Source organism: Anastrepha obliqua, chromosome 5, assembly GCF_027943255.1.
Source record: "Anastrepha obliqua isolate idAnaObli1 chromosome 5, idAnaObli1_1.0, whole genome shotgun sequence".
NCBI classification, from domain to species: Eukaryota; Metazoa; Arthropoda; class Insecta; order Diptera; family Tephritidae; genus Anastrepha; species Anastrepha obliqua.
In genome coordinates this window covers 9,799,085-9,825,238 of record NC_072896.1, presented here as the reverse complement: position 1 = coordinate 9,825,238, position 26,154 = coordinate 9,799,085, and the positions used below count along the sequence as shown (strand labels likewise).

The 26,154-nt window shown below is 38.7% G+C and overlaps 1 protein-coding gene across 1 annotated transcript in view; it reads left to right on the top strand.

Annotated features, from left to right (window-relative positions):
• The window catches only part of LOC129247679 (mucin-5AC), a 98,406-nt gene that overhangs the window by 68,209 nt on the left and 4,043 nt on the right, over positions 1 to 26,154 (top strand). Inside the window, exons 2-3 of the mRNA XM_054886913.1 lie at positions 22,777 to 25,683; positions 25,755 to 25,892. Coding sequence (XP_054742888.1) covers positions 22,777 to 25,683; positions 25,755 to 25,892 — 3,045 coding nt within the window. The remainder of the gene's footprint in view (positions 1 to 22,776; positions 25,684 to 25,754; positions 25,893 to 26,154) is intronic.

Sequence of the window (26,154 nt, the reverse complement as noted above, 5' to 3'; positions counted from 1 at the left end):
GCGATGCTTAGAGACAATAAAACTGTTTAAGGTAATAAAATTATTTTTAGGTAGAAATTCTATTAGAAGACGTTTATAATTGCACACTTCTCTGCTGCATAACGAAGTAAGAGAAACCAGGGAATCGCACTAGGAATGACGGCTTAACCCAACTTAGTGCCTCATATCATATATCCTTACCCTAACTACTATTAATTCGTACCTCTACGATTTATTTTCTTATATCCTGTTGCTAAATTATAAATACACTACTATTTTTTATAAAAAACTACAACAAAAGCATGCAACGCACAATTTTAAACTTTGTACAAAATTTTTCAAAATTTCATTAAAACTTTCTATTTTTAATCAGAATTTCAAGAACCTTTCTGAGTACTAAATTTTATAGCGCATTTAATTTTAGTATAGCGAAATGCAAATTTCAAGTGACTAAAAAATACCATTGATTTTTGAGAATTTTTGGCGCTGAGAATTTTTTTATACCTGTATAGTGGAAAAAATCTATCACCGTCAACAGAATTTAAGGGGCAGAAGAATTCTGAAAATTCTGGTTAAGGAGTTGAAAGTTTTGATGAAATTAATAAAAATTAAAAAAAATTTAAAACTTTTAAAAATTTAAATTTTTTTTAATTAAAAAAACTTAAAAAAAAAATGTAAAACTTTTAAATTTAAAAATAAAAAAAATGCAAAAAATTTTTTACAAAGTGTGAAATTTTGCGTTATATGGATTTTGGTGTTTGGTTTTTAGTTCATATTTTTATAAAAAAAAGTATAACGTTCATAATTTTTCTACGGGGTGTATATAAGAAAGAATCATGTGGGTACGAATTAATAGTCGATGTGGCTAGTATACGCGCATTTTCTGAAAGTCGGTTAATATTACCAAGCAATCATATTTAACTTAAATTTTTACTCTAACAATATTTTTAAAAGTAAACGCCCCTAAGTTCGGCATTACTCGCATCAAATCAAGTGAAAGGATTTTGCAATTGATTGGCGTGCAAGCGCGGAGAAAAATAATCATTTGAACAAAAATCTCAAAAACAAGGCATATTAAATTTCGGCAAATTGGCCAATAAAAAAAAATCAAAACATCTGCGCACGTAATTGAACGTTGACCACTTCCATTGGACGGCACAAGCGAGAAAATCTACCAAAACTAGGCGCAAAAACTATGTAATAACCTGAAATAAAGATTCGTAAGACCGAAGATAAAAAACACCAAAAAAGCTAAAGTTGAGTGGCCATAAGCCACAAAAAAGAATTAAAAAAAAATTAAGAAAACATAAAAAAACAGAAGAGCCTATAAAGACAGATGCGCGCTAAGCACGCAAGCAATAGACGCACAGCAAAGACCAGCCGGGAATGGGCTTGTGCAATAATAGCGTCTAGCGACCTCAAAACCAAAGTTTATTAAAACTACTGAAAATCAAAAACAAATCCGATTTGCAATAAGAAGAAGTCAATGGATATACCAACAAAAAAATTGTGTACTAAATGATGCTCGTCAATTGCACAACTGCCAGTTGAAATCGGAAAATTCGATGAGCGCATAAAAAAATCAAAAAATAAGCAAAAAATGCAGCTAAAGCTAAACGCATAAATATGCGCTGGAAAGGAGAACGGAAGAATGAAAATTAAAGCACGGAAATATTGTGCGAATCATACATACATACATAGGGGTACAACAGCGTTCGACAGTTGGTTGGCGCGACCAACCTTGAATTAGTTGCAATCATTGCAAGTAGATGCAGCAGTAAAAAATAAAAAAAATTGGAAAAACATTGCAAGAAAACGCATAAATTCCAACAGCATCAACAGCTGGCATCTGCGCAAAGAGTGGGCATTAAAGCTTCGAACAAAAAAAGAACAAGATTGGAAAAATTTAGAAAAATACCGCCAAATCCAAAGAGCTGGCAGCGGAATGAGCACAACAGATGAGAAGTGTGTGCCGCTGCGTGATCTTGTGGGGCTTGAGTTCAAAGCCGAAAATCAGCTTTCCTTTTTCTATCCTCAACCGAACTAGTTTACGAAAGTTTTTCACCAACCTTTGAACTGTCGACTCATTTGGACTATTATTTTTAGCAAAAAAATCTCGAATGCTGTTCTTAAAAATCGACCATTTTCATTTTAACGTGTTTTCCTATCAAGTAAAATAGTACTTCTTTCTACTTCACAAATATCAAAGCTGACATAGAAAAGGTACCATCTCGGAATTATTCACTATAGACATCTAGGCGCTATCCTTTATAAGTGATCGCATAGAGATAGAAAATTTTGAGAAATAATCGGTGCTCTACTCCGAAGTCTCAGTTGATCTTTATGATGCTTGGAATCGAATAATCGACGACTATATCCGAATTAATCAATTATAATTGGTTTTTTATTTTAAATTGTATTTTTCATTTGAAAAAAAATAAATACGGCGAGAAATTTTGCATCTTTCAATCTTACGTTAGAATCTTACGATTTCTATCGGTATGCACCCCATTTTAAAATTATAAACGCACCACCATTTTTTATAAAAAAAAAAATTTATGGTACAAAAAAATCATGCAACGTTAAGTGGGAAACTTTGTACGAAATATTTAAAAATTCTAACAAAACTTTAAATTTGAACAGAATTTTTAGAATTTTTCGGGGCACACAGTTTTCTAGCTTCATGAATTTTAGTAAGCAAACTTGAAACTTTAAACTTTTTAATCAGAAGCTTTAGAACGTATGTGGGTATTCAATTTTATAGTCCATTAAATTTTAGTATAACAAAGTGCCAAGTGACTAAATGAATTCATTGATTTTTGGCAATTTTTGTTTGAGGATGGTGCGAGGCTTTTTCTACCATAAAAAAAAAATCAAGCATTTACTGCTTATGGAAGAACAGGCTGGAACCTCCTAGTAATTTCATACCAAACGAGGTGTCAGATAGAGTGACTTATGTGTGACTTATTTAACCTGATGCTGGAAAAGATTATGTGAGCCACAGAACTGGATCGCTCAGGCACAGCTTTTTATGCGACCGAACAATTGACGGTGAATCCCAATCGGTCTTAATAACCGCATTGTTAGTTCGGCCTTTTCTAAGCTGGATAAAGAGGCAAAACGAATAGATCTGGTGGTGAACGAGAACAAGACGGAGTACCTCCTCTCATCAAACATCTAGTCGGCGCACTCGCGTATCGGTAACTACGCCATTGTTAACAGTTATGAGTTGAGACTTCGTTTTTTTAGGAACCAGCATTACGAAATATCTGCCTTGAAATCCTATGGAAAATCTCTCTTGCCAGTAAGTGCTACTTTGGGCTAAGAGGGTAATTGAGTAGTAAAGTCCTGTCGGGACGAGCAAAATTACACTTTATAAGTCTCTCATCACGCCCGTTCTATTGTATGACCCGCAGCTTTGACGATGTCAATATTCTTGTTGGAGTGTGTGAGAAAAAGATTATGGCGCAGATTTTTGGACCGAATTTTCTGGAACTCCAAATTGTTCCTTTAAACTCCTAAACCAGTGTAGCGTCATCCAAGCTGAGATCTATGCTATAGACAAAGCAGCAACACGATAAGACTAATGGACTCAAGTTTCCACGACGGGAATGTTTATCCTGCTACAACAACAACAACAGCTAATGGACTTACCTCCTGCAAACCTTAGCATTTTTGTTGATATTCAAGCAGCGATCAAGGCACTGGCCTCAGTGCGCATCAATTCAAGATGAGTTAAAGAATGCAGGAGGAGCCTCTTACTTAGCCAACGCTGTGTTGCTTATCTAGAAATTTGAGCCTTACGTATCAAGGATGCCTTTTCCGGTAAATCTTTATATTCAACCTTTCTGGCAGTTAGTTACTGCAAGCTGCTTTTTAGCTCACGAGCACTTTACCGCCATTACTGCCGAGCTCAAGTCTTAGCTTTCGTACGTTTTAAAAATGTTTCTCAATTAAATGCTCAAGTTTTTCGTTTATTTTATTTTATTTATTTTTGCAACTTCAGTATCCTCGAAGCAATGCTTGATGCTAAATAACTATTATAGACTTCTCTTCATTTGTAATAAAACTCCATGCAACGCCACAAGCGGCGTGATCTCGTTTCAAATAAAAACAAACGACGGATGAAAAGTCACCGAAAAGTAGGTAACTCCACAAAACTTACTGCCAGTAGCCAACAAACAACTTACAAACAACCAAAAAAACAAAAAAAACCAAATGAAAAAAAAAAACAAAAAGAAAACATTAAAACAGCATTAAAACCAAAAAACAGCAGCTGTTTGCCGCCAGTCAAACGCAACTCCAAACATTCAGTCATTCAGTTAGAGCAGCTTAAGCCTGTAGCGTCCAACTACTTAAATACACACTCTGCCACTATAGGTAAGTGGTCTAACCGCACCACTAAACCACCACGAAAAAGTAGCAACAATGAAGTAATGCAAAAATGCAACAACAAAAAACACATGCAACAACAAAAAACACATGCAACAAACAATAATAAAACAGTATTATTTCTTGTCCAGCCAGCCAGGCAGCCAGCCAGCGGTACAGCAAAGCATCGCTTGGAGTTGTGCAATTGTGCAACATTTCGCGTGCTTTCCGCTGTTGAATTAGTTGCTTTGCTTGCAACTCTTCTTTTTTGCAGCACCTATTGCTTTTATGTGCAACTAACAACGCGCATGTGGCATACGCTGGCCCCCATACACATACAAACATACGGGCTGCCATCGCTTTGAGACATCATTGAGCAGTGTTTTGGTAAGCGTCCAATTGAGAGATGCTAGTGCAAGTGGGCAAGTGTGCAAATGTCCAATTTACACAGAGATGTCTGCATCAAAAGCGTTTTAGTAGCGACGACGCAGAACAGTGGGGTCTTAGGCAAATTAGCTGGGAGAGTTTGTGACGCCAAGCGGCGGTTAGTTGGGGTATTTAGATGGGCATATGGATACATATTTAAATGCATATGTAAGTATATAAGCACATATTTTGTTCAAAAAAAAAAAACATTTTGTTCAAAATATGTAGGAAAAATTGTGGTCAATCTGCTCATGTATGTGCAAATTTTACTAGTTGAATGGCTGCTTGAAACAGCGAATTGCGCAGTGACTTTTGCTGGAAGCTTCAAGAAAAGGAAGCCCACTAGCAATAAAGCGAGCATGCAAACGTTTGAATAATTTCAATACACGGCATTTTATATGTACACAAGTAAATGCGTGGTACACTTATGGACTCATAAAATGTTTAGGACTTGAGGCGGTTGCAAAGTGCTGGTGCAAAAACCTTGTGCTCAGTGCAAATTTATAATAGTTGCCCCAGAAATCTTAATGATTCATGCAGTACAGATATGTTGCGTGATATTTTAAAGCTTATGAATATTTTTGATTGAGTTGCTCCAATAAAAATTCATTAGCTTAGCATTAGGTGGGCACGAATGGCATCTATTGTGAATATACTCATACTAAATATTGCATACTGATATGAATAGTTGGCGTTCACGGATATATCACCACATTAAATTGTGTCTGAGATACCCATAAAGCGTATATTCTCAAGCTTATTCGCACCATTGGCTACTCGATCATTTTTGTAAGGGTTCATGTTTGGGTACGGAGAACTCTTTGGACAGCAACCTCAGATGCTTTACGGCTTTAGGCATGATGACAACGACCTTACCATCGAAAGACCTCGCAGTACTTAAAATAGCAGGCTGGGCAATTGGCGAAAGGTGGTGTGGCATAAGATCACTATCTTAAGTGACAGTCAAGCTACTCTAAAAACTTAAAAAACCGGTCTGATCTCTCAGAAATTGTCCAGGAATGTATGTTGAGGCTGGAAAGTGAAATGAGGTTGAACTAATATGGTTGAACTAATATGGCAATGAAATGAGTAATGAATTGCGGTTCTTTAAATACTCTTAATGGACCGAAGTCAATTTTGGTGCCAAGCACAGCAGTAACTGCGGAAATTAATGAAGGATTTCAAAAGTAAAGCTCATAAAAGCGGCTAATGTAGTGCAAATCAATCAAATGTTTGCTGTAAAGGCCACCAGGTGATACAAGGATGATTCAAAAACTCCTGCTCAGGCAGAGAAGGTGTGAGTTACGACCACTGAGAGCACTAATATCGGCGCACAGTGCCCGAGGACGACATCTTCTTTTGGGAATGCGGCTTACGGCAGATTTAGATGTTCCAATTTTTGGTCACTTGTATTGAGAATTGACGAGCTATCTCCTATATCCCTCGACAAGCTGGTAAAATTCATATAAAATTGGGGGAAGTTTGCGGAGGTGCAATAAGTTGCAACCCCACCTGTTTTCACCCAATCCTTTAAGACCTCAAGATCCTACTCGTCTGTCAAACCAATTTAGAAAGAACTTGTTGAGAGTTTCTAGCTCAGGAATGAATCTTAACGCAATTATCGCTTACGCGATTTTGGCCGAGTTTAATAAAGCGCGCCAGTCGTTTTTTCTCGTGCTAACCGGCGCCAGTTGGACACACCAAATGAAGTCAAGTCCTTCTCCACCTGATCTTCCTATGCTACCACCAGCTGGTACCGCATCGCATACTTTCAGAGCCGGAGCGTTTGTATCCCTTCGGACGACATGACCCAGCCAACATAGCCGCTGGCTCTTTGTTCGCTGCACTATGTATATGTCGTCGTAAAGCTCATACAGCATATCGTTCCATCGCCTGCGATATTCGCCGTTGCCAACGAAGAATCTTTCTCTCAAACACTCCAAGCGTCGCTTCATTGGATGTTGTCATCGTCCATGCTTCTGCGTCATACGTTAGGACGGGCACGATGAGAGCATTGCAGAGTGTTAGTTTTGTTCATCGAGAGAGAACTTTATTACTCATTTGCCTACTTAGTCCAAAGTAGCATTTGTTGGCAAGAGAGATTCTACGTTGGATTTCAAGGCTGACATTGTTATCGGTGTTAATGCTGGTTCCTAAATAAAATAAGTCTTTTACAACCTTGAAATCATAACTGTCAACAGTGACGTTGGTGTCGATACGCGAGTGTGCCGACTGTTTGTTTGATGACAGGAGGTACTTCGTTTTGTCTTCGTTCACCACCAAACAAATTCGCTTTGCCTCTTTATCCAGTTCGGAGAAGGCAAATCTGTATTACCTGCATAATCAATAATATCAAACCAAAAGTTTAGCGCGGTCTAACGCAGCTCTAAGGCGATTTATTGGCATTGCCCAGACGTCTGATAACGCAATTTTTGACTTAAATCGTCGACTGTCTGTCTGATGGGCTGCGTGCTATGATACGCCATCCGGCCGTTGACCTACCCCTCGCATGCGATCTCTTCCTCATTCTTGAGCTTCCTAACCACTTGATTGCATCATAAAATTTTCGAACTAAAGACCAGAAAAGTGGAGCAATTAAAAATGTATACACAATTAGTTATCTAACACCACTTACACTTACTGGGAAAGGAAGTGATCTAGCGTTTATGAGCATAATAATAATAGCAACAAAGTAATATCAAAATAGCAACGACAACGCCAACAACAACTACAACGAAAACAGTCATTTTAATAACTCCAAAGCTAACTAAAAATGAAAGCCAATTACCATAAATGAGGGTTCAGATGATTCTCCGTACAACACAAAGCAGCCCGTCACTTGTTGTTCACCTCATTTTTTGACACGCTTTACTTCTGCAAAAAAAAAAAAGTACGAAAAAAACGAAAACATTCATGAATAATAGAGCAATTGCTGAATATGCAGTTTCAGAATTTGTGTTAGGAAAACAATAATGAAATCAAAACAACTAATTGCGTGGCATGCCACTTGAATCTTCATCGTCAGCCAGTTCATATTTCTTTTGCCTTTCAGTGTGAATGTCCATAGAGTTTCCATAAGCAGCATCTGAGTTACTTTCTATACATTCAAATGCATGTGCGTATGCATGTGTGCATGTGAGCGTTGGCAGCAGCTGTGGGACAATATTATTAAATTGTAGTCTCATTCTCCCCGTCACTCTTCGCTGTTCATTTTAGCCAATTGTGTTGACTTGCAATTTACACTGCTTTAAATTTTGAGACAGCTTTAGTGACTCTTTCCGTTGTTTACAATTTAGTTGTTGTTATTGTTGTTATTATTACTACGGCTGTTTGATATATGCAAATTAGACAAAACAACACAATTTCGATATGACAGTCATTGTACTGGTGAGTAAATGACTGAATGCCGGCTGATGTAAATTTGTTTGAAGGCACTTGGTTTGAATTTTGTGGCTGTATCAAAATTTTGATGAATTAGCATAAAATTGTTTGCTCTTTATATTTATTATAACTTCGTCCAATAAATGCACTCATTTGGCAGACTTACAGATATACCAATATTTTAAGAATAATCAAAGTAAAGCAAAGGATGAACGCATTTATTCATATTCAAAAGCTCATAAATCATCATCAGTGTTGGCTGGAAAACCTTAGTCGGGTCTTCGCCTACTGCAGCATATGCCTCCAATTGTTTCAGTTTCATGCCTGCGTGCTCCATTCTCGCAATCCTAAAAAACCTGTGTCTTCATCTACTCCGTCAATCAGTCTGAGCGGCGGCCGGCACTTTCTTCTCTGTCTATAGCACTTTCAAAGGAGTTGTTGTTGGAGTAGGTAATCGTAATATATAATCTGCTCATCTCAGTCTGTTGATCATTATTGTGGTTATTACATACGGATACATGCACAGTTTTTCGAGTTCATAATTGTAGCACTTCCGCCATTCGTATTTATCACAATTCGCGTGAAAGATTTTTCGCCGAACTCTCCTTTCAAAGATCAGTAGCTTCTGTTTATCCGTATTGCTGAGTGACCAGATTTCACTACCAGTGAGAGAATAATAATTGAATTGGACAGTGAAATCCTTGTTCTTCTATCTGGAAGGCAACTCTTTAGGTGATTGCACAAAGAGAAATAGCAGCGGCTCGCCATAAGGATTCTATAAGCAATTTCTGCAAAATTTTTTGTTATGATTAATTGTTACTCCTAAGTACTTAAATTCCATCACTACTTCGAAATCAAAATCACCGATTTTGAGTATTCGACCCACTTTGTATGTGACATAGTCCGAAGAAGTTGAAAAACAAAACGCTTTAGTTTTGGCTTCATTTAATTCAAAGCCCTTATATTTTGCTGTTATTTCTATACTTGCAAAGGCTTCTTTCAAATTGGGCAGTAATGATGCAATAATGGCTATGTCGTCAGCGTAAACCAGCAACTGAACCGATTTAAATAAAGTAATTACTTTTGTATTTACATCTGAATCATTCATAACCTTTTTAAGCGCGATGTTAAAGAGAAAACATGAGAACCCAACCCTTTGTAGGAGTTCACTCAGCGTGGAGAACTCTCGCGACAGATCATTTTGTACTCTTACGACATTCCTTACTTTGTGCATAGTCAACTTAGTTTACAGGGAGTACCGAACTCAACTCTTGCTGAGAAGAGCTGTTTTCGAATTATGCTATTGTAAGATGGTTTAAAATTTTCGAACAGGTGATTTCTCGTCATGTCGTATTCACGAGACTTTTCCAATATCTGCCTTAGCGTGAAAATTTGGCCAATGGTTGATCTTCCTCATTGAAATCGGCCTCTTGTTCTTCAATATTCACCATCTGTTTTTGTCATTTTTTTTGTTAATTTTTATATAAAAATATATTTCTTACTACAACAAAGTAGGGGTGCACGAATATTCAAAATTTCGAACTATTCGAAGCGAATCGAACCGAATTATTCGATCCGAGATTCGACTCAAATATTCGAATGGTTCGAACTATTCGAATGGTTTGAACTAATTGAATAATTCGAATAGTTTAAATAATTCAGATAATTCGAATATTTAACTGAGTGCATGCTTTTTTTATTTTTTTAAACGATTTTTCTGAAGATTTCAGGTCTAATAAAAGCAAAATTAACATGGCTTAAAGTTCATTGTTTAATCTTCGGTTAGGATATCATTATTTTTATAGAATTAGTAGTTTTAAATAACTTGATATAGGTTTTTAAATGATATCGATTCTTCTAATCGTACGTATCGATATCAATATTTGTATTCAGCAGATATTGATCCTTGGGATGATCCTATTCATTGGTGGAAAAAAGAATCAGTTAAATATCCTCTCTTATCAATGCTGGCTCGACGTTACTTGCCAATTCCATCTACGTCTGTTGAGAGTGAGAGGCTGTTTTCTACTGCTGTAGACATTGTGACTGAAAAGCGCAATTCATTATCACCTGATAATGTTGCTCGGTTGTTATTTTTAAATAAAAATATTACTCGTTATGTTTGATTGAATATTATATCGAAATTTTAAATAAAATAACGCTATTCTATTTAGACACGCGAGCAAACGTATTCTTAGAAAGAAATTTTTAATTAGAAAAGTTTATTAGCTTATAATTATTTATATTGTTCAAAATGTTATTGATAAATGTTATATTCAACGATAATTAAATGATAGAAAATTTATTTTATTTTTATTATGTAGAATTACTATAATAGAATAACCTGTTTAGGATTTTATTTCTTCGGATAATTCAAATCGCTAGAATTATTCGAATATTTCAAACTATTCGGAAATTCCGAACTATTCGAATATTTCGAATTATTCGAGTATTTCGAACTACTCGAATATTTTGAACTATTCGATATTCGACTCGAATATCGAATCGAATCCTAGGATTCGATTCGAATCGAATGGGATTCGCACACCCCTACAACAAAGGTAGCATACTTAAAATTATCAAATTTTATACAACAATGAAAAAACTTATATTAATAAAATGTTCAACAAAGTTTCGCACTTTTTACTAATAATTTTAAATTTTTTTCTTTTGTGCTGGTTTATAGTTCATTTAATTCTAATGTAATTAAGTGCAAGTTAGAAGAAGCTCAATATTTTCGATGATTTTTTTAATTTTTTTCTGATTTTCTTGTGCTAGAATATGCAACCAAACAACGCTTGAACGCTTGAAGGGCAGAAAATTTAGAGACCATCAGCAGAAATATTAAAAGCCAAACGTGTATTTTCAGCATTATTGTAAAAAAAACTACTATGCAAAAATGTGCATGACTAACTGTATTAGTATAAAATCGCCTTAGTAAGAACTGGATTTCTGTGGGCAGTATTATTATTATTATAATAGGATTTAGCACTGCGACCTGAAAGATCTATTGTGCCCCTTCATAGATTCAAAGTATTCCTCTGAGACCAAATTCGTCAATAAATTTTAGTATTTATCTATCGGTAGTAAAATCCCAAAAATCCAAATGCATATGGAAAATATATTGACACAGAAATATAGTCATATACCTACTTGGTGCTTATACCCCTTTATTAGGTGTTTGCGGAGTTCTTCCTGCCATTTGTGGCGAGCGTCACCAGCTATAGCTATCGCTATCGATAGATGTTTAACGATTTTTTACGCCGGAATTGGATGATATTGATCTGGACAATGTTCATGTTCAACAAGACGGCACGAAACCATTAATATTTTACGGGAAAAGTTTCCGGACCGTGTTATCTCTCGAAGAGGTAATCACAATTAGCCACCGAGATCTTGTGATTTAACACCTTGTGACTTTTTTCTTTGAGGCCACGTGAAAGCGAAGGTCTACGCCAACAGCCCAGGGTCGATTCAAAACCTCAAAGATGGAATTCGTGAGGCTATCGAGGGCATAGGGCAGCCACTTTGAAATTCGCTTAGGGAAAATTTCATTAAAAGGATATTGTCCTGATATTGTTGTATGATCGTGGTGGTCATTTGCCCGTTGTTATTTTGCACTATTAACGGCATACCTTCCTCAATGTAATGAAATAAACATCCGATCATTTATATTAAAAAATTGCATTTTTCTCTGAATATCAAAAAAACGCCTCTTATTGGAAAGCCCTTTAGTTCCACAGCCGTAAAGTTAACAGGGAGACCTATAGTAGTCCTCAACACGCATCTGTTGAGATAGCTGGTCCTTCTGGTGTCCCTTCTTCTGCACATAGATGTTCGATAATTGTACAGGAATATAATTGCAATGTGGGAGGAGTTGACTTAATTGATGCTGGTTTGGAGTGCCACCCTATTCAAGCTAAAACTCGAAACCCAATGATGCGACTTTTTTTTTGTTGATATGGCTACAACAAATGATTACATTCTGTGTTCGGCGACTGCATTCCGAAAAAATTAATGACTCAAATAACTCGACGGAAGAAGAGAAATTATTGAAGTTTTCTGATTTTCGGGAAAATATTGCTGCTGGCTTCGTGGCTTCAGCTGACAATCGATCTGCTGGTCGTACAAGCTCAGCATTTATGGAAAATAGCCCAAGTGTGGAAGAAAGAGCTGAGCATCCAGTTGCAGATGTACGCTTCGATTCGTACAAACATTTTTTGTTCCGTTTTTCGCAAGTGCCGACCATTTTCACGGTTCTACAAATAAAAACATTTTTTGATTGGAAATAAAAAAATAATATTCATTTAAATTTAAAATCACTGTAGTTTTTTTCAATTTTAAAGGTTATTTTTTTAGTTGCTTTTGTCTGAGACGGACTTCAATTTGTTTTTGCAATTGTATGCACCCAGCCAAAAAGCCTGAGGTAATGACTTTTTGGTCCTTTTCAGTCCTTCTTACACTAAAAAAATGACCAGGCTTTTTCTTTCAGGATCTCACTACAGTCTGTGTCAAAAAAAGGATCCGCGATTATTTATGAAGTGTAAAAGATATATACTTAAAATTTTTTTACATGAATGTATGCACTACGAGTCGCAATTACTCAACAAGCTGTATAGTTGTCAAGTATAGCCTGACATCTTTTCGGCATGCTTTGAACCAGCTTTTCTGCGTAGCTTGTTGACAGACGACCAGATTTTGCGAACTTGACGCAAGAGTTGTTTTAAATCGTGGACTGGTTTTCCGGCAAGATGCATTTTCGTAGTTCCCCACACATTTTTAATGGGGTTGGCGTCTGCGGACTGAGAAGGCCAGTCTAATACTGTGACGCCATTTTCTTGTTTTGTTGTTTCTCAATGTGTTTTTCTGAGTGCAGTGGTTTTGATGATGTGGGATGGTAGGATATGTTCGCCTCTTTCAGTCGTCGTCCGATGGTTTAGATACTGACATCTATTCCCTTTTTAGCAAGAACTGATCGGGCTTGGCGTAGTCGCAAAGAAGGGTCCCGCTTAAAAAGTTGGCCCATCACTTCATCCTGCTTTTTTGTCGTCACTCGTTTCAAGCCGCGCTCGGAGAAGTCATCAACATTTTTGTACAGTTTATATAGCCGATTTCACATCACAACAAACTTTCTCCCTTATATTTGTTTGGTTGCGTTTACGGGAAAGTTTCGAGCGACACTAACCTAAGTTAGCACTGGCGTCGTAGCCCTTGAGTGGGACTATTATGCAACAAAAATCAGAACAAAATATATCTTGAAGTTACAAGAAAAAAAACCAGTTCTTTTCTTCTGAAACAGACTGTATATATATATCTATAATTGGCCCTTACACTCTTTTTGGGGGTTGGTCGTTTTTGCGTCTTGCTGTTGTTCCACAAATGGAGGCACCTACAGTTTTACGCCACCTTCGAACGGAAGATATTTTTTATGAGGAGTTTTTTCATAGCATAAATACACTCGGAGGTTTGCCATTGTCTCCCGAGGGGCGATCGTTATTAGAAAAACCTTTTTCTTCATTTTGGTGTTTCACGGAGACTCGAACCTACGTACTCCGATTTCCGAATGGTTGTCATGTATCAAGCCATTCGGCGACGGCGAGCACCTTTTGCTCTTACAATAATAAAAAATTAGGTATAATTTACTTTTAGCGCCATCTTGGGGTTCTTTAAATAAAAAGTAGTTATCAGAAATAAATTCTTCGTACCCTAACTGCAAGTTTTTTCAAAAAAAAAATAACATTCATGGTACTTTAGTTAATATTATTCTTCATGTTAATTAAATATAAATTATATTAAAATTTGGGTGCCCCGTAATTGGCTTTAGAGCTCTGGACTTTTCTGCTTGCAATTTTATGTAGCAGGAACGATGTCGAACAACATTTACTCTCATGTAAGTACACCCCTACACCCCACATACTTACAATCAAGTAGTTATACAATTTCCATAATTCACATGCATCATTCGTCTCTATGAAATTCCGTCATTTGCAATAAGCCAAAGCGAAGACAGTCGATGAGAATTATTTATCTCCACTGCAACGAAAATTTCTTCATTCAACGCATGAAAGTGATGCCTGCCGCACCTGTGAAACGTCAGTTAACGATGATGCGATAAGCGCACAGTTGAAACAAAACCAAAAAAAAAACAAATACACTGAAAAAATTTCAATACGACTACTACGAGATGCTACAACAAAAACTGGGCTAATACGCACGCGTAGCGAGACACATACCAAAGCGGCCAAAGACAGATCACGTAACTTTCGGCAGGTGGGCGGAGTGCCGTGCGGTATGAGTAATGCGTAATTAATTTGCATTGCAGTACGCGCCAGCCGCAATAGCGTATTGTAATAGATTCATTATATGGCCCCAAGTGAGTATGTAAGTACGTGCATGGATGCTGGACGCGCCGGCGCTGCAACCCACAGCAGCTGCTGTCGCGCGAAAGTGCCGGCAATCAGTAATATTTTCCCACTTTGCAGATGAAATCTTTATGCGATACGTTTTGCGGTATGCGTAATAGTAGCGGCATAATCGCCATAGCTACTGTTGCGGCTAGAAAAATTAAAAAAAAGTAGAAACAACAAAAGAAACGTTTAAGATCTGTGGCATGCAGCGATAGACAAAAGCAATTGAGTGGAACAATAGACCTTAGCAGGATTTCGGGGGAGAAAGAGAGAGCGAAAATGGTATAGAGGACAGGGGACACCCTGAAAACAATTAAGCGAAACAAAAAATACCTAAACAAACGTAAAAATGATGCGTTATGCAACAATAGCAGCAACAACAATAATAGCGATAGTAAGCGTGTCTAAACTGGCATACACACACACACACACACACAAACAATGTTTACTACTTAATTTTTTCCGCCATTAACTGCATATTAGTTGTTTCCCTATTTCCCTGTTTGTGGTGCCACAGCTTTTTTTACGTGTCTTATGAGCATTTTTTATTATTACCAATTTGTATTATTTTTACAATTTTTTATTTTCAAAAATTTTTATTTTCGTTTCAAGTACTTGCATACATACATACATACCTATGAACACTAAATGTAATGGTCATAAATTCGAAATAAGCCGGTTGTGCGCATGCGCAGCGTTTGGTATTCGTTGTAGCACAACGCGCATCATTTTGCGGCAGCGGGCTTTAAAATGTTGTGAAAAATAATAAAACAAATTTAATAACAGAAAAAAAGAAATAAAACAAAAAATATAAATTTTTAAATTTACTTGCGAGGCATCTCGCGGTGGACAATTGGCGCTTTTTTGATTATCAACGTATTGAGTACTTAAGCAATAAATTATGTTGCAAACAGAAATTACAGGCCATACAAATTCATTTACACACGTACACACACACAAGCAAAAAGATCTATTAAGTGATATTGGATTGTATAATAGCAACTTTCTGGTGATTAGAAAATGCATTTAAGCGGTTTTACTATTTCATCACACTGCACTACAATGGATTCAGGACGAGGAGGCAAAAAAATTATATACGTGAATCGGAGATCCCAAAGCTTCAATCTGAATTTTATTTCAGGTGGGTGCGATCAAAGTTTTCACACTTTTCCACATTCTTAAGGCAAATCGGCATAGTAAACTATGTGATTCTTATATTTTAGACAAACGATGTATTCAGCAATTCTATGTAGAAAACAACGAGTAACATTTTTGTGGAAGATACTAACCCGCTAACTGCTCAATATATGTATCTTTTTTGTCACTTTTGCGAGAAAGGGCAAAAAATTCGCATAGCAGAGGATTATAACCCCAAAAATATTTGTCATAAAATTCTATTATAAGTCTCTTAATACTTCAAAGCTCAAAACTCAACTTAAGTGCCAGAAATAAGTCGAAACGGAAAATGCTATAATCGTTATTTTATTTTTTTTTTTTAATTCTACCAAAACGATTTTTTTTTAACACACTTATGAAATTAACCCTTAAAAATATTCTCCGATTTGACTTGGCTGGCCATGAAAAATGTTCCTTACAACCTGAACCAACCTGAGGATACAATCCCTATTTGATCTGGTCTATGTAAAACAATCGATTCGGCGCCTTTTAAAAAAATAAATTAATAATTGGCACGTACACTTCTGTTAGGGGTTTGACCGAGCTCCTCCACCTATTTGTGGTGTGCGTCTTGACGTTGTCCCAGAAATGGAGGAACATACAGCTTTAAACCAACTTCGAAAGGCCAATGGTTTTTTATGAGGACGTTTTATAAGTCAGAAATATATTCGGAGGTTTGCTATTGCCTGCCGAAGGTCGACCGCTATTAGAAAAAAACTGTTTCATCATTTTGCAGTTTGATGCACGGAGATTTAGTGAGTGTTAGAGTGTTGATTCATCCAGAATCCAACTAGCGCTTCCGCACTATTTTGTTGCCACATCCACGTTACCAACTTGTTTACCAGTTATTTACGGCATGACTGTATTCAGTCTGTGCAGATCAAGAACCTTAATAGGTTGTTGACGTCTAAGCCAGACAGTTGTTCGAGATTCTCGAACAGCGGTTGGCCCAGGGTTAACATTTTGTCCATCCATAGGGCAGGGCATTCATAGAGGAATTTGAAGATTGTTTCCTTTTTCTCCGGTTCTTTAGAACTGTAACAGTGTGTATTGTTAGGGATACCTATTTTGGCTGCTTGTTCTCCTACAGCTCAAAAGCCAGTTATGACTGCTGTTAGTCTGCAGGCGTCCCTCAATTTGCCGATTGCTTGAGGTTGTAGGTGGGCCATAAAGTTCTGCTGATTTTGCATTTCGTCTGGTCTCTCCATCTACAATCCGCGATTCGGTGGTATTTTAGGGAAATTGTACTCTTGCAAGAGCGTTATTCATGGCAGATCCCCCTCTTGTTCATCTGCTTTTTCGTTACCTTCGATTATCCGATGTCCCGGGCCCCAGATTAAGGTAACATTATGGTTTTCACTCAAGGTGGAAGGGCTATTTCTACTTTGTTCCACCACCGTAGAGGTTGTTGTAGCTGAATCCAGTGTTTGGATTGCAGCTTGTCTGTCCGAAAGAATAGTGATATTGCCCTTAAAAGAAAAATCTGAGCCCGAATGGTAGTTACACACCAATGCATTCGGCTACACCGGCTGGTCGGTATGGGCGAGTTCTTCTTCTTAATTGGCGTCTTAATCGAGACGCGATTTTGGTCGAGTTTAACAAAGCGCGCCAGTTGTTTCATTCTCGCGCTAACCGGCGCCAGTTAAACACACCAAGTGAAGCCAAAACCTTCTCTGCCTCATCTTTCTAACGCAGAGGAGAGCGAATAAGTGAATAATCACGGCTAAGTTAACCGTTTTGATGATGAAATTGATGATGATGAAATGATGATGAAATAGTTGACTATTACCTAGGTCTGCCATCTTTGCAGATTTATGTGAACAATGAGATGCCTGAATCTTCTTCTCACGAAAACAGTTTAGTAGAGTTGTCACCGGTTCGCCTCGGCGCTTTCACAGAAAACGTCGAGTTGGTGCTTTCGACACCCGTTTGTTGGCTGATTATGTGCCGAAAGGATCACCTCGAATTTTGGCACCAAACTTAGGAGAGATCTCTTTAAAGGGCCAAAACAATATGTCTGCTACTGAGTGTCAACATTTATACGTCTATATTGAAAAATCTGCCCTGTAACAGTACTTAATTGGATTTGCTATACTAAGTTTTTTCAAACGTAAATTGTGACTTTCGAAATTTTTGTCTTTAATTCTGAATTTTCGATACTTATATGAGATAGCTTGGAGTTCAAATACTCGCGACAATATTTTGGAACATCAATCCCCGCTGAGGAGGTGGAATGCAAAAATGGAAGTGTTAAGGCTTTGGCTGCATTGCCAGTAAAGTCCCTAACAGCCTTACTTTAACCCCACACATTTCTCTGATTTTATTTCCACCTACCCAACAGCCATTGCAGCTGTCTCTGGCTCATAAATATCTCACTTTTTCATCGTGCAGGTGTGCGTTAGTGCCAATAATTACTACCCACACACACACACACACGTACACACACACGCGTATGACTTGACAAACACGTAGTGTTAACTTGCAGCATCATGGACCTGAATGCTCTTGTATTATACTATCCTCGTCAATGACAAAGCAATGTTATTGTCATCTAATACAAAACTGGTTCAAGCTTTCATTGCAACTGCTGAGCATCATCGAACAACAACAAACTATGGCAACAAACAAGTTGTTTGGCTTTGAGGCAATTACAGTGCGTAGTTTTGCACTTTGAATGGCTGGATTGTCGCGCAATCGGCAGGCAATTGACTTGGCAATTTTACCAGTTAAACTCGCATTGCTCCAGTTTTCTAATTTTTCCTTTTCCACACTTTCAGGTTTTCTTTTGCTATGTACGCCTGTAGATATGTATTTTATAATAACGGCGTTGATCCACTTTCCGTACGAGTATATGAAAGTAGAGTATTGCCATCAGCGATCGAATATGTGGCGTTGGCATTGAGAGGTCGTTTGTGTTGTTTATGTTTCTGAAGTGAAAATTATGTAATAATGCGCGGCATTTAAATGTTTCTTTCGTTGACATTGAAATTGGCGTCTCGTTGGGCAGAAAGTGAGTAGGGAGGGACTTTAGAGTGGTAGCAAATGGTGTAAGAGTGGTCTTATTTGGTGGTAAGGAATTTCAAGTTGGATAAATAAAAAACAGTTTTTCTTGTTACCCTTTAAATTGGATCTATACACAAAAAAATTGAGTGAAACTTTTTGATTAAGGAAATATGTATTTAATATTTACCCACACCACCAACGCACAGCGGGGATGTTTTGACAAATTTTGTTTAAAAATGGCTACAGGATCCAATTTTTTACCAATTTTAATAATCTTTATCTTAAAATGCTCGTAAATGGAAGAGATTGGCCCGAATTTCTAATTTTTTTTTATTAAATCAAAACACACCCTTGAATAGGGGTATCTTTATGAAAAATTCAGAAAAATTAGTTAGAGAAATAGGTCTAATCGACGGTAATATATCCCTGACAAGTACCCAAATTTCCAGCCCCCCTTAAGAGGTAAAATCATCCCTCAACTCCTTAAAAACTAATTTCTTTCAAGAACTTACCTAGAATTATCTCCGGAAAAATTTCAAAAAATTGTAACTTTCGGTTTTGGGGCTGCTAAGTCCGAATTTGTTATACATGTCCAAGAAATGATGACCACTGGTTACCCCCTTAAAGTAAATTTTTTGTTTTTTGGACCAGCTTAACTAACCACTACTCTACAGTGATGCATAAGCGATATAAACACCAGGATAAACATATTTTGCCAGAGGAAGAAGTAAAACTAAAAAAAAAAACAAATATTATACTAAAATTTGTTGAGAAAGTTGCACTCAGACAAATACTTTGAAAAACCATGAAGGGCACAATAAATATTTTATGCCGCACAGCTAAGTCCCCTCATACAAAAAAAAAAAAAAAAACTATTGGCAGTCGAAAAAGTCTTTTCGTATTTTGTCAATAGATATCGTTGGAGTCATCTATCTCCAATGCTACCAATCACATTGTGTCATATCATATGGTGTTAGAAAGGTGACATTTTAAGCTTCATTCAACCAAAAAGAAAATTAAATTCGGAGAAGTTGAAAAAAAGTAATAGCTGTTCAAAAATGAGTGAAAATAATGAAGAAGTTCGCTATATTTTGAAATTTTTGTATAAAAAAGGGAAGAATGCCACGCAAGCTACCAATGAAATTTGTGAAGTTTACGGAGACGATGCTGTATCAATTCGTCTAGCACAACAATGGTTCGCTCGCTTCCGTTCTGGAAATTTCGATGTGAAAGATGCACCTCGCTCCGGTCGACCTATCGTTGAAAAAGTCGATGAAATTATGGAAAGGATTGACCAGGACTGTCACATAAGCTGCCATGACATCGCCAAGGCACTAAACATTCATCATCAAACGGGTTTGAACCATTTAAAGAAGGCTGGTTACAAAAAGAAGCTCGATGTTTGGGTTCCACACGAATTGTCTGTGAAAAATTTAATGGACCGAATTAACATCTGCGATTCTTTGCTGAAACGAAATGAAATCGAACCATTTCTGAAGCGAATGGTAACAGGAGACGAAAAGTGGATCAAATACGACAATAATGTGCGAAAAAGATCATGGTGCAAGGGTGGTGAAGCTCAACAAATGGTCGCAAAGTCAGGATTGACGCCTCGAAAGGTTATGCTGTGTGTTTGGTGGGATTGGAAAGGAATCATCCACTATGAGCTGCTCCAGCCTGCTCGAACGATTGATTCTACACTTTACTGCCAACAACTGATGAGATTGAAGCAAGCAATCGAAAAAAAAACGGCCTGAACTGATCAGCAGAAAGGGCGTCGCCTTCCATCAGGACTGCGCTAGGCCACTCACATCTTTGATGACTCGGCAAAAACTGGGAGAGCTTGGCTGGGAAGTTTTGATGCATCCACCATATAGCCCTGACCTTGCACCATCGGACTACCATTTGTTTCGGTCAATGCAGAACTCCCTTAATGGAGTAAAATTGGCTTCAAGAGAAGCCTGTGAAAATTACTTGTCGCAGTTTTTCGCCGAGAAACCACAAAAGTTTTACACTGATGGAATAATGTCTCTAGAGAAAAATGGCAAAAGGTGGTCGACCAAAATGGTACATATTTGGTTTAATAAAGTTCATTATAAATATAAAACAAAAAAAAATAAGTTGAAGTTTGATTAGAAATACGAAAAGACTTTTTCGACTACCCAATAATAATAATAAAAAAATAGTTATAATAACTAATAATAATAATATTGTACCGACCGCACCTCATTTAGTATTTATACTGTAATTTAATGCATAAATATTTTTTAATGATATTTCTTTCTTTGAAAGAGTAAACCTTTCAATGGATATGGAACACAAAATTACACAATTTCACGCAATTGCTTTTCCCAGCTAATTTTATATGGAAAATTGAGTTATTCCAGCACATTTTAGCGAATTCCCGTACTTATCTCTTCAACAAAAACTTCGATTTCATGTTCCCACTATTGAATCAGCTCTAGCTGGTTGGCGAAAGATATGTTCTTAAAGCAGCAACACAAAAAAATCAAAGCGTCTACACGGTCAACTGACACCATCGCCTAGGCGGATTAGTCGATTTTCGAAGATAGAGCGCAAGCGATCGAAAGCAAGGTTGGTTGTGTGGAAAATAACGCGATTCTATTTAAGCCAAATGTGATCTTTGTCAGAAACTTCCGAAATCTTCTGTCTATTTGTGATATTTGTGGGTCCCTTTTCTTGAAAGAAAATATTACGTCTTGATATTTTCTCTCAAGTAAAGGGACCCACAGTTGTGTGCTGCTTCCGTAAACCAGATGGTTTCTTATTAGGAGCTTTTTCACGACAGACAAACACTCTTAGGTTTGTCCTTACCTGCCGAGGAGCGACCGCTATTAAAAAAAATGGTGTTTCATACCCGCAGTTTACAGCCCGTGGAATTTCAGACCCGGAATTTTGGCCCTCGGACCCAACTTTCGAATAGTAGTCACACACCAACCCATTCAGCTACGGCGGCCGCCACTTCTATTTGGGCCAATAAAAAATTTGGTTAATAAGGCACGACAACACTCGCCATTGACAGAACGGGCGCTGCTTGCTCAGTTTGAAAAAAAACGCGTATCAATGGTACCACCTGACCATAATCCACACTTTTTGCAGATTCATGGACTTCTCCACGACGATGTGGATCGTTTGAGCCCCAATTGTGACCATTCTCTTTCTTAATATAACCGACGAGGTGGGAATGAGTTTTATTTGAGAAAATGAATTTTCGACTCGCGACTATAGAAATCTGTTTTGAATATTACCTAACCTTATTCAAGCGAAATGCCAGTCATCTCGTAAATAGCTAGCAATAAACTAAATTTCTATTACCTCGCTCATATTACTTTCGAAGGCAAAGTCAAAAAAATCGGTAATTCAAATGCAAACCCGAAATGGACTACCTTGTAAATGAGAAGTACCTTCTACTCAAATATGAACGAGACGTTATCAATAAAACGGTCCGCGGATGACATATGCCAAAAATAAATTTTTTATATTTTGGTAGGACTGTTATAAGCTTACATGGCAAATTTCAGCGTGATATGTCACATAGTTAGTTTTCTGTGCTACTGTAAACAAGTCATATGTCAAATCGACTCTCATACCTTTTCTTTTACTCGCCCTTTAATCTGTCATCTGGTAATTCCAGAGCTACCTTATGCTGGGGTCCAGAATTGGTTGGCATTCTGCTGTTGAAAAAGTTGTAATGCTCAAGACGAATCTATTCCACGTGACATCGATTCTAAATATATAACAGTTTGAAGGGCTATTGACAAGTTTCAGCAGAAGAAAAAAGAGTAAAAGAAAATATAAACACTCTCACTTTAACAGTCAGGCACCAATCAGCTCATGAAGCACGTCCTTGTATATATTCATCTTGGTAATGTTAGTGATAAATCGTATCTTCCTTAAATAATTCTAAAATTTCTCAGTCCGTAATTGTTTCATTCAGAATCACATTTTCTTTAATATTTTAAGTTTCAAACAAACATTTTTTTCACCAGAACCCATTTCCTTCTCATTTCAGCCCATTCCCTTCCATAATCAATTTCGCCGTCAGCTCTCCGCCCAGCAGCATATTCTGACAGACATACAACATCATGCACAACCGCGACAGTCGCAACAACAACAATATTTCCTGCCGCAAAACGCCAATGTGGAAGTGCCAATACAAACACAACAACAACGTAATCGACATGTGCAACCCACTGTGAATACTCGCTTCCCGCCCAGCGGCAACGGACGTGGCAATTATGGCAGTCAGCTAAATGCTAACGGCAACAACAACAACAATAACGAACAGTATCAAGCGAATTCACTTTTCCAGCGCTCCACACAAAATCAGTTGTATACACCACAACAACCTTTGCGATTCCAGCAGCCGCAACAACAACAACAACAACAGCCACAACAGCAACAAAATGTTGATCAGCACACACAGAATTTCTTGACATTGCGTAACTTTGGCAACCAACAGGTGGGCCCACAACAAAGTTTGCCACAACGCTCGTACAACAACAAGCCATTCCAATCGCAAGCGTCAACGCAATCTCAGCAATCGCTTCAACAGCCAATCTACTCGACTCTACCCAACAGCGTTTACCAACAGCAACCGCAACAATCTTCATCAAATTTCGGCTTGCCACAGACACAACAGAAGCTGTCAAGCTCACTCCCAGTGCCGACTTTTCCGACACAGACCGTTGCACAGGCACCACTCAAGGCCGCTTTCTCCACCTCGCCACAAATAATCTTCCAGCAACAACATCAACTACCGCTACCGCTGCCACAGCAGCAGCAACAGCACACGAATTACCAGCAAGTACCGTTGCAACAGCAGCCAGTCGGCGCTTTTCAGCTGACACCTAACTTGGGTTTGCCAGTGCCCCAGATCTTCCCTAACTTGCAGTCGACCGCTTTTCCAGCTCCACCACCACTACAGCAGCAACAGCAACAACAACAATATATTAATCCACAATTTTCGACATTGGCAACACCACAAGCGCAGTCCGCTGACCAAGAATACAAGCAGAAGCTCATCCAGAAACACGAGCAATTCGTACAGAAGCAGTATGAGAAATCGCAGAATAAGGTACGTCAGCAACATGAGGAATTCCTCGTCAAACAGCAGGCGCTGAAGCAGCAACTGGCTCCCACTTTGCAGCAACGTCCACAACAGTTACCACTGCAGCAGCAACAAGAGTATCAGAACTACCAGCCACCGCGCAGTCGTCCGTTGGCACCTTCCGAGTTGCATCTCTTCGCATCCGCATTGCAGAAGTACCATGAGGAACATCCGACTACTACTACAACAACCACTACTACCACCACCACAACCGCAGAGCCACCTGCAGTGCCCATCAGCAAACAGAACAGTAAGAATGCGTACGCCCAAGTAAAAGCTGAGCTTGGCAAGTATGGCATGAAAACCACGCCAGGCAAAAAGCCAGTCAAGACTATCGCACGTGATGAACTGTTGAAACAATTGAAGGCCGCATTGGCTGAGGCGCCAGCGAAGGAAGAGGATAACAAAACATTCTCCGAGATGGATTTGGTGCTGCCGAATGGCCAACGCGTACAGGTTATACGCACGAGCGATCCTGACTTGGTTAAGGGTCAACAAGTGCTCTCTCAGGATCAGCTCCAAACTTTATTGGCGCAACAAGCTGTGGCGGCGAGTAAAGTGGGTGTAGATAGTGCGATGTTAGGCGGCAATTTTGATTTGACTGATCTGACGCCCCAAGGAGCTAAAGATCTGGTCTTGCCAAACGGCTCAAAAGTGCAAATTTCGCGTTCACCGGATCCACAAGTAGCAATTGATCCACAATCCCTGCCTGGTGGTGTCGATCTCTCTAACTTGGCTTCGCTTTATGGCGGTAATATTGAAGGCATATCAAGCGGTGCTAACAGCATTGCCAGCTCCGCAGTAATACAGTCAGATTCCGATGAACCACCAACGCTAGAGGAGTTGGCCAAGCGTGGACTCATTCCAGATGGCTATGAAATCGAAGGCTTGAGCTCAAATAAACCAGCACCTGCACCCAAGCCAGCACCCCAATTGCCGGCACCGAAGAAGAAAGCCACATACGTATACCTTGAGGAGCAGGCGGATGGTAGTTTCAAGATACAAGGAGTTAAGGCTAACGGTGAGAAGGAAACTAAGCAAACGGGTGCCGAGGTGGAAAGCATATTGGAGCGCATACGCAGCGGCGAAATCAAATTGCCGCCCTCAGTTTCGCGCCTGACATTGCCCAATAACGAAGAGGTCGAGATAGAGGGTGGAAATATTATTAAAACCACTCCAGCGGCGCGCACTACACCCAGACCCACAACCACTTCGACCACAACCAGCACTACTACAACGACAACAACCACAACCGAGTTTCCCTTCGCGCGCACTTCACCCATACGTCATCAGTACCATCATACCACACGCCCAGCAACAACACATGTCACTTATGCACCCCCTACTACTTATGCGCCTCTAATACACCGCTCGAGCCCAGCCCACGCCACGGAGCCCACTGTCGCAACTTACTATACCACACCAGCACCCATTTACACGGCCTCCCCTGCACCAGTGACTTATGAAACCTCTACACCGTTCGCGGTCACTGAACGCTTGGTCGAGACAGTGCCCGAGTCAGGTCACTACACCGATGCGTTAGTACAGGAAACAGAAAACACCGAGAAGGCTGCCGAGGTGACCTCTTCGAACCCCAGTGAAGACCTTATACAGATACTCAAATCGAACGGACTCTTCGCGATGGCTAAGTATTTGCGTCAGTCGGGCTTGGATAGCATTTTGAATGAAACTGGACCGTACACGATCTTCATACCGACGGATAAGGCATTCAAAAATCTATTGGTGCAACTTGGCGGTCCCGAGCGCGCAGAGGAGAAATTTAAGGCTAATCCTAGATTGTTGAGTGGCGTAAGCGTTTTTTTTTTGTGGATTGTTTTTTGTAAATATTTAAATTTACTTATGATACTTTTATATAACAGCTTTTGCTGCATCACGTGATACCAGGCGCTTTCGAGATCGCAACACTGCAGGACGAGATGACGGGAGTTTCCTTGGCCGGCACACAGTTGCGGGTGAATCAATATACCATGCATGATCAGGAGTGGAACGATGTGACTGTGAGTATTCCGGATTTGTGATCGAACCTGATGGCGCTAAATTAAGCTAAAGTGACATTCTTGGATAGTAAGGGCTGACGAAGCTTTTTGAGACCCTTAGATAGGAAATAGGAAAAAGGAAAAGTAAAGCAGACCTGGATCGAGACAAATAAGAGGATCATTGAGTTTGGATAAGAGAATTCCATAGGCAGGAAATACCTATCTCTATTAAAATGGGCGAAACAAAGAGATCTGGACAGGAGCTGGGCAGCTGAGCAGTAGA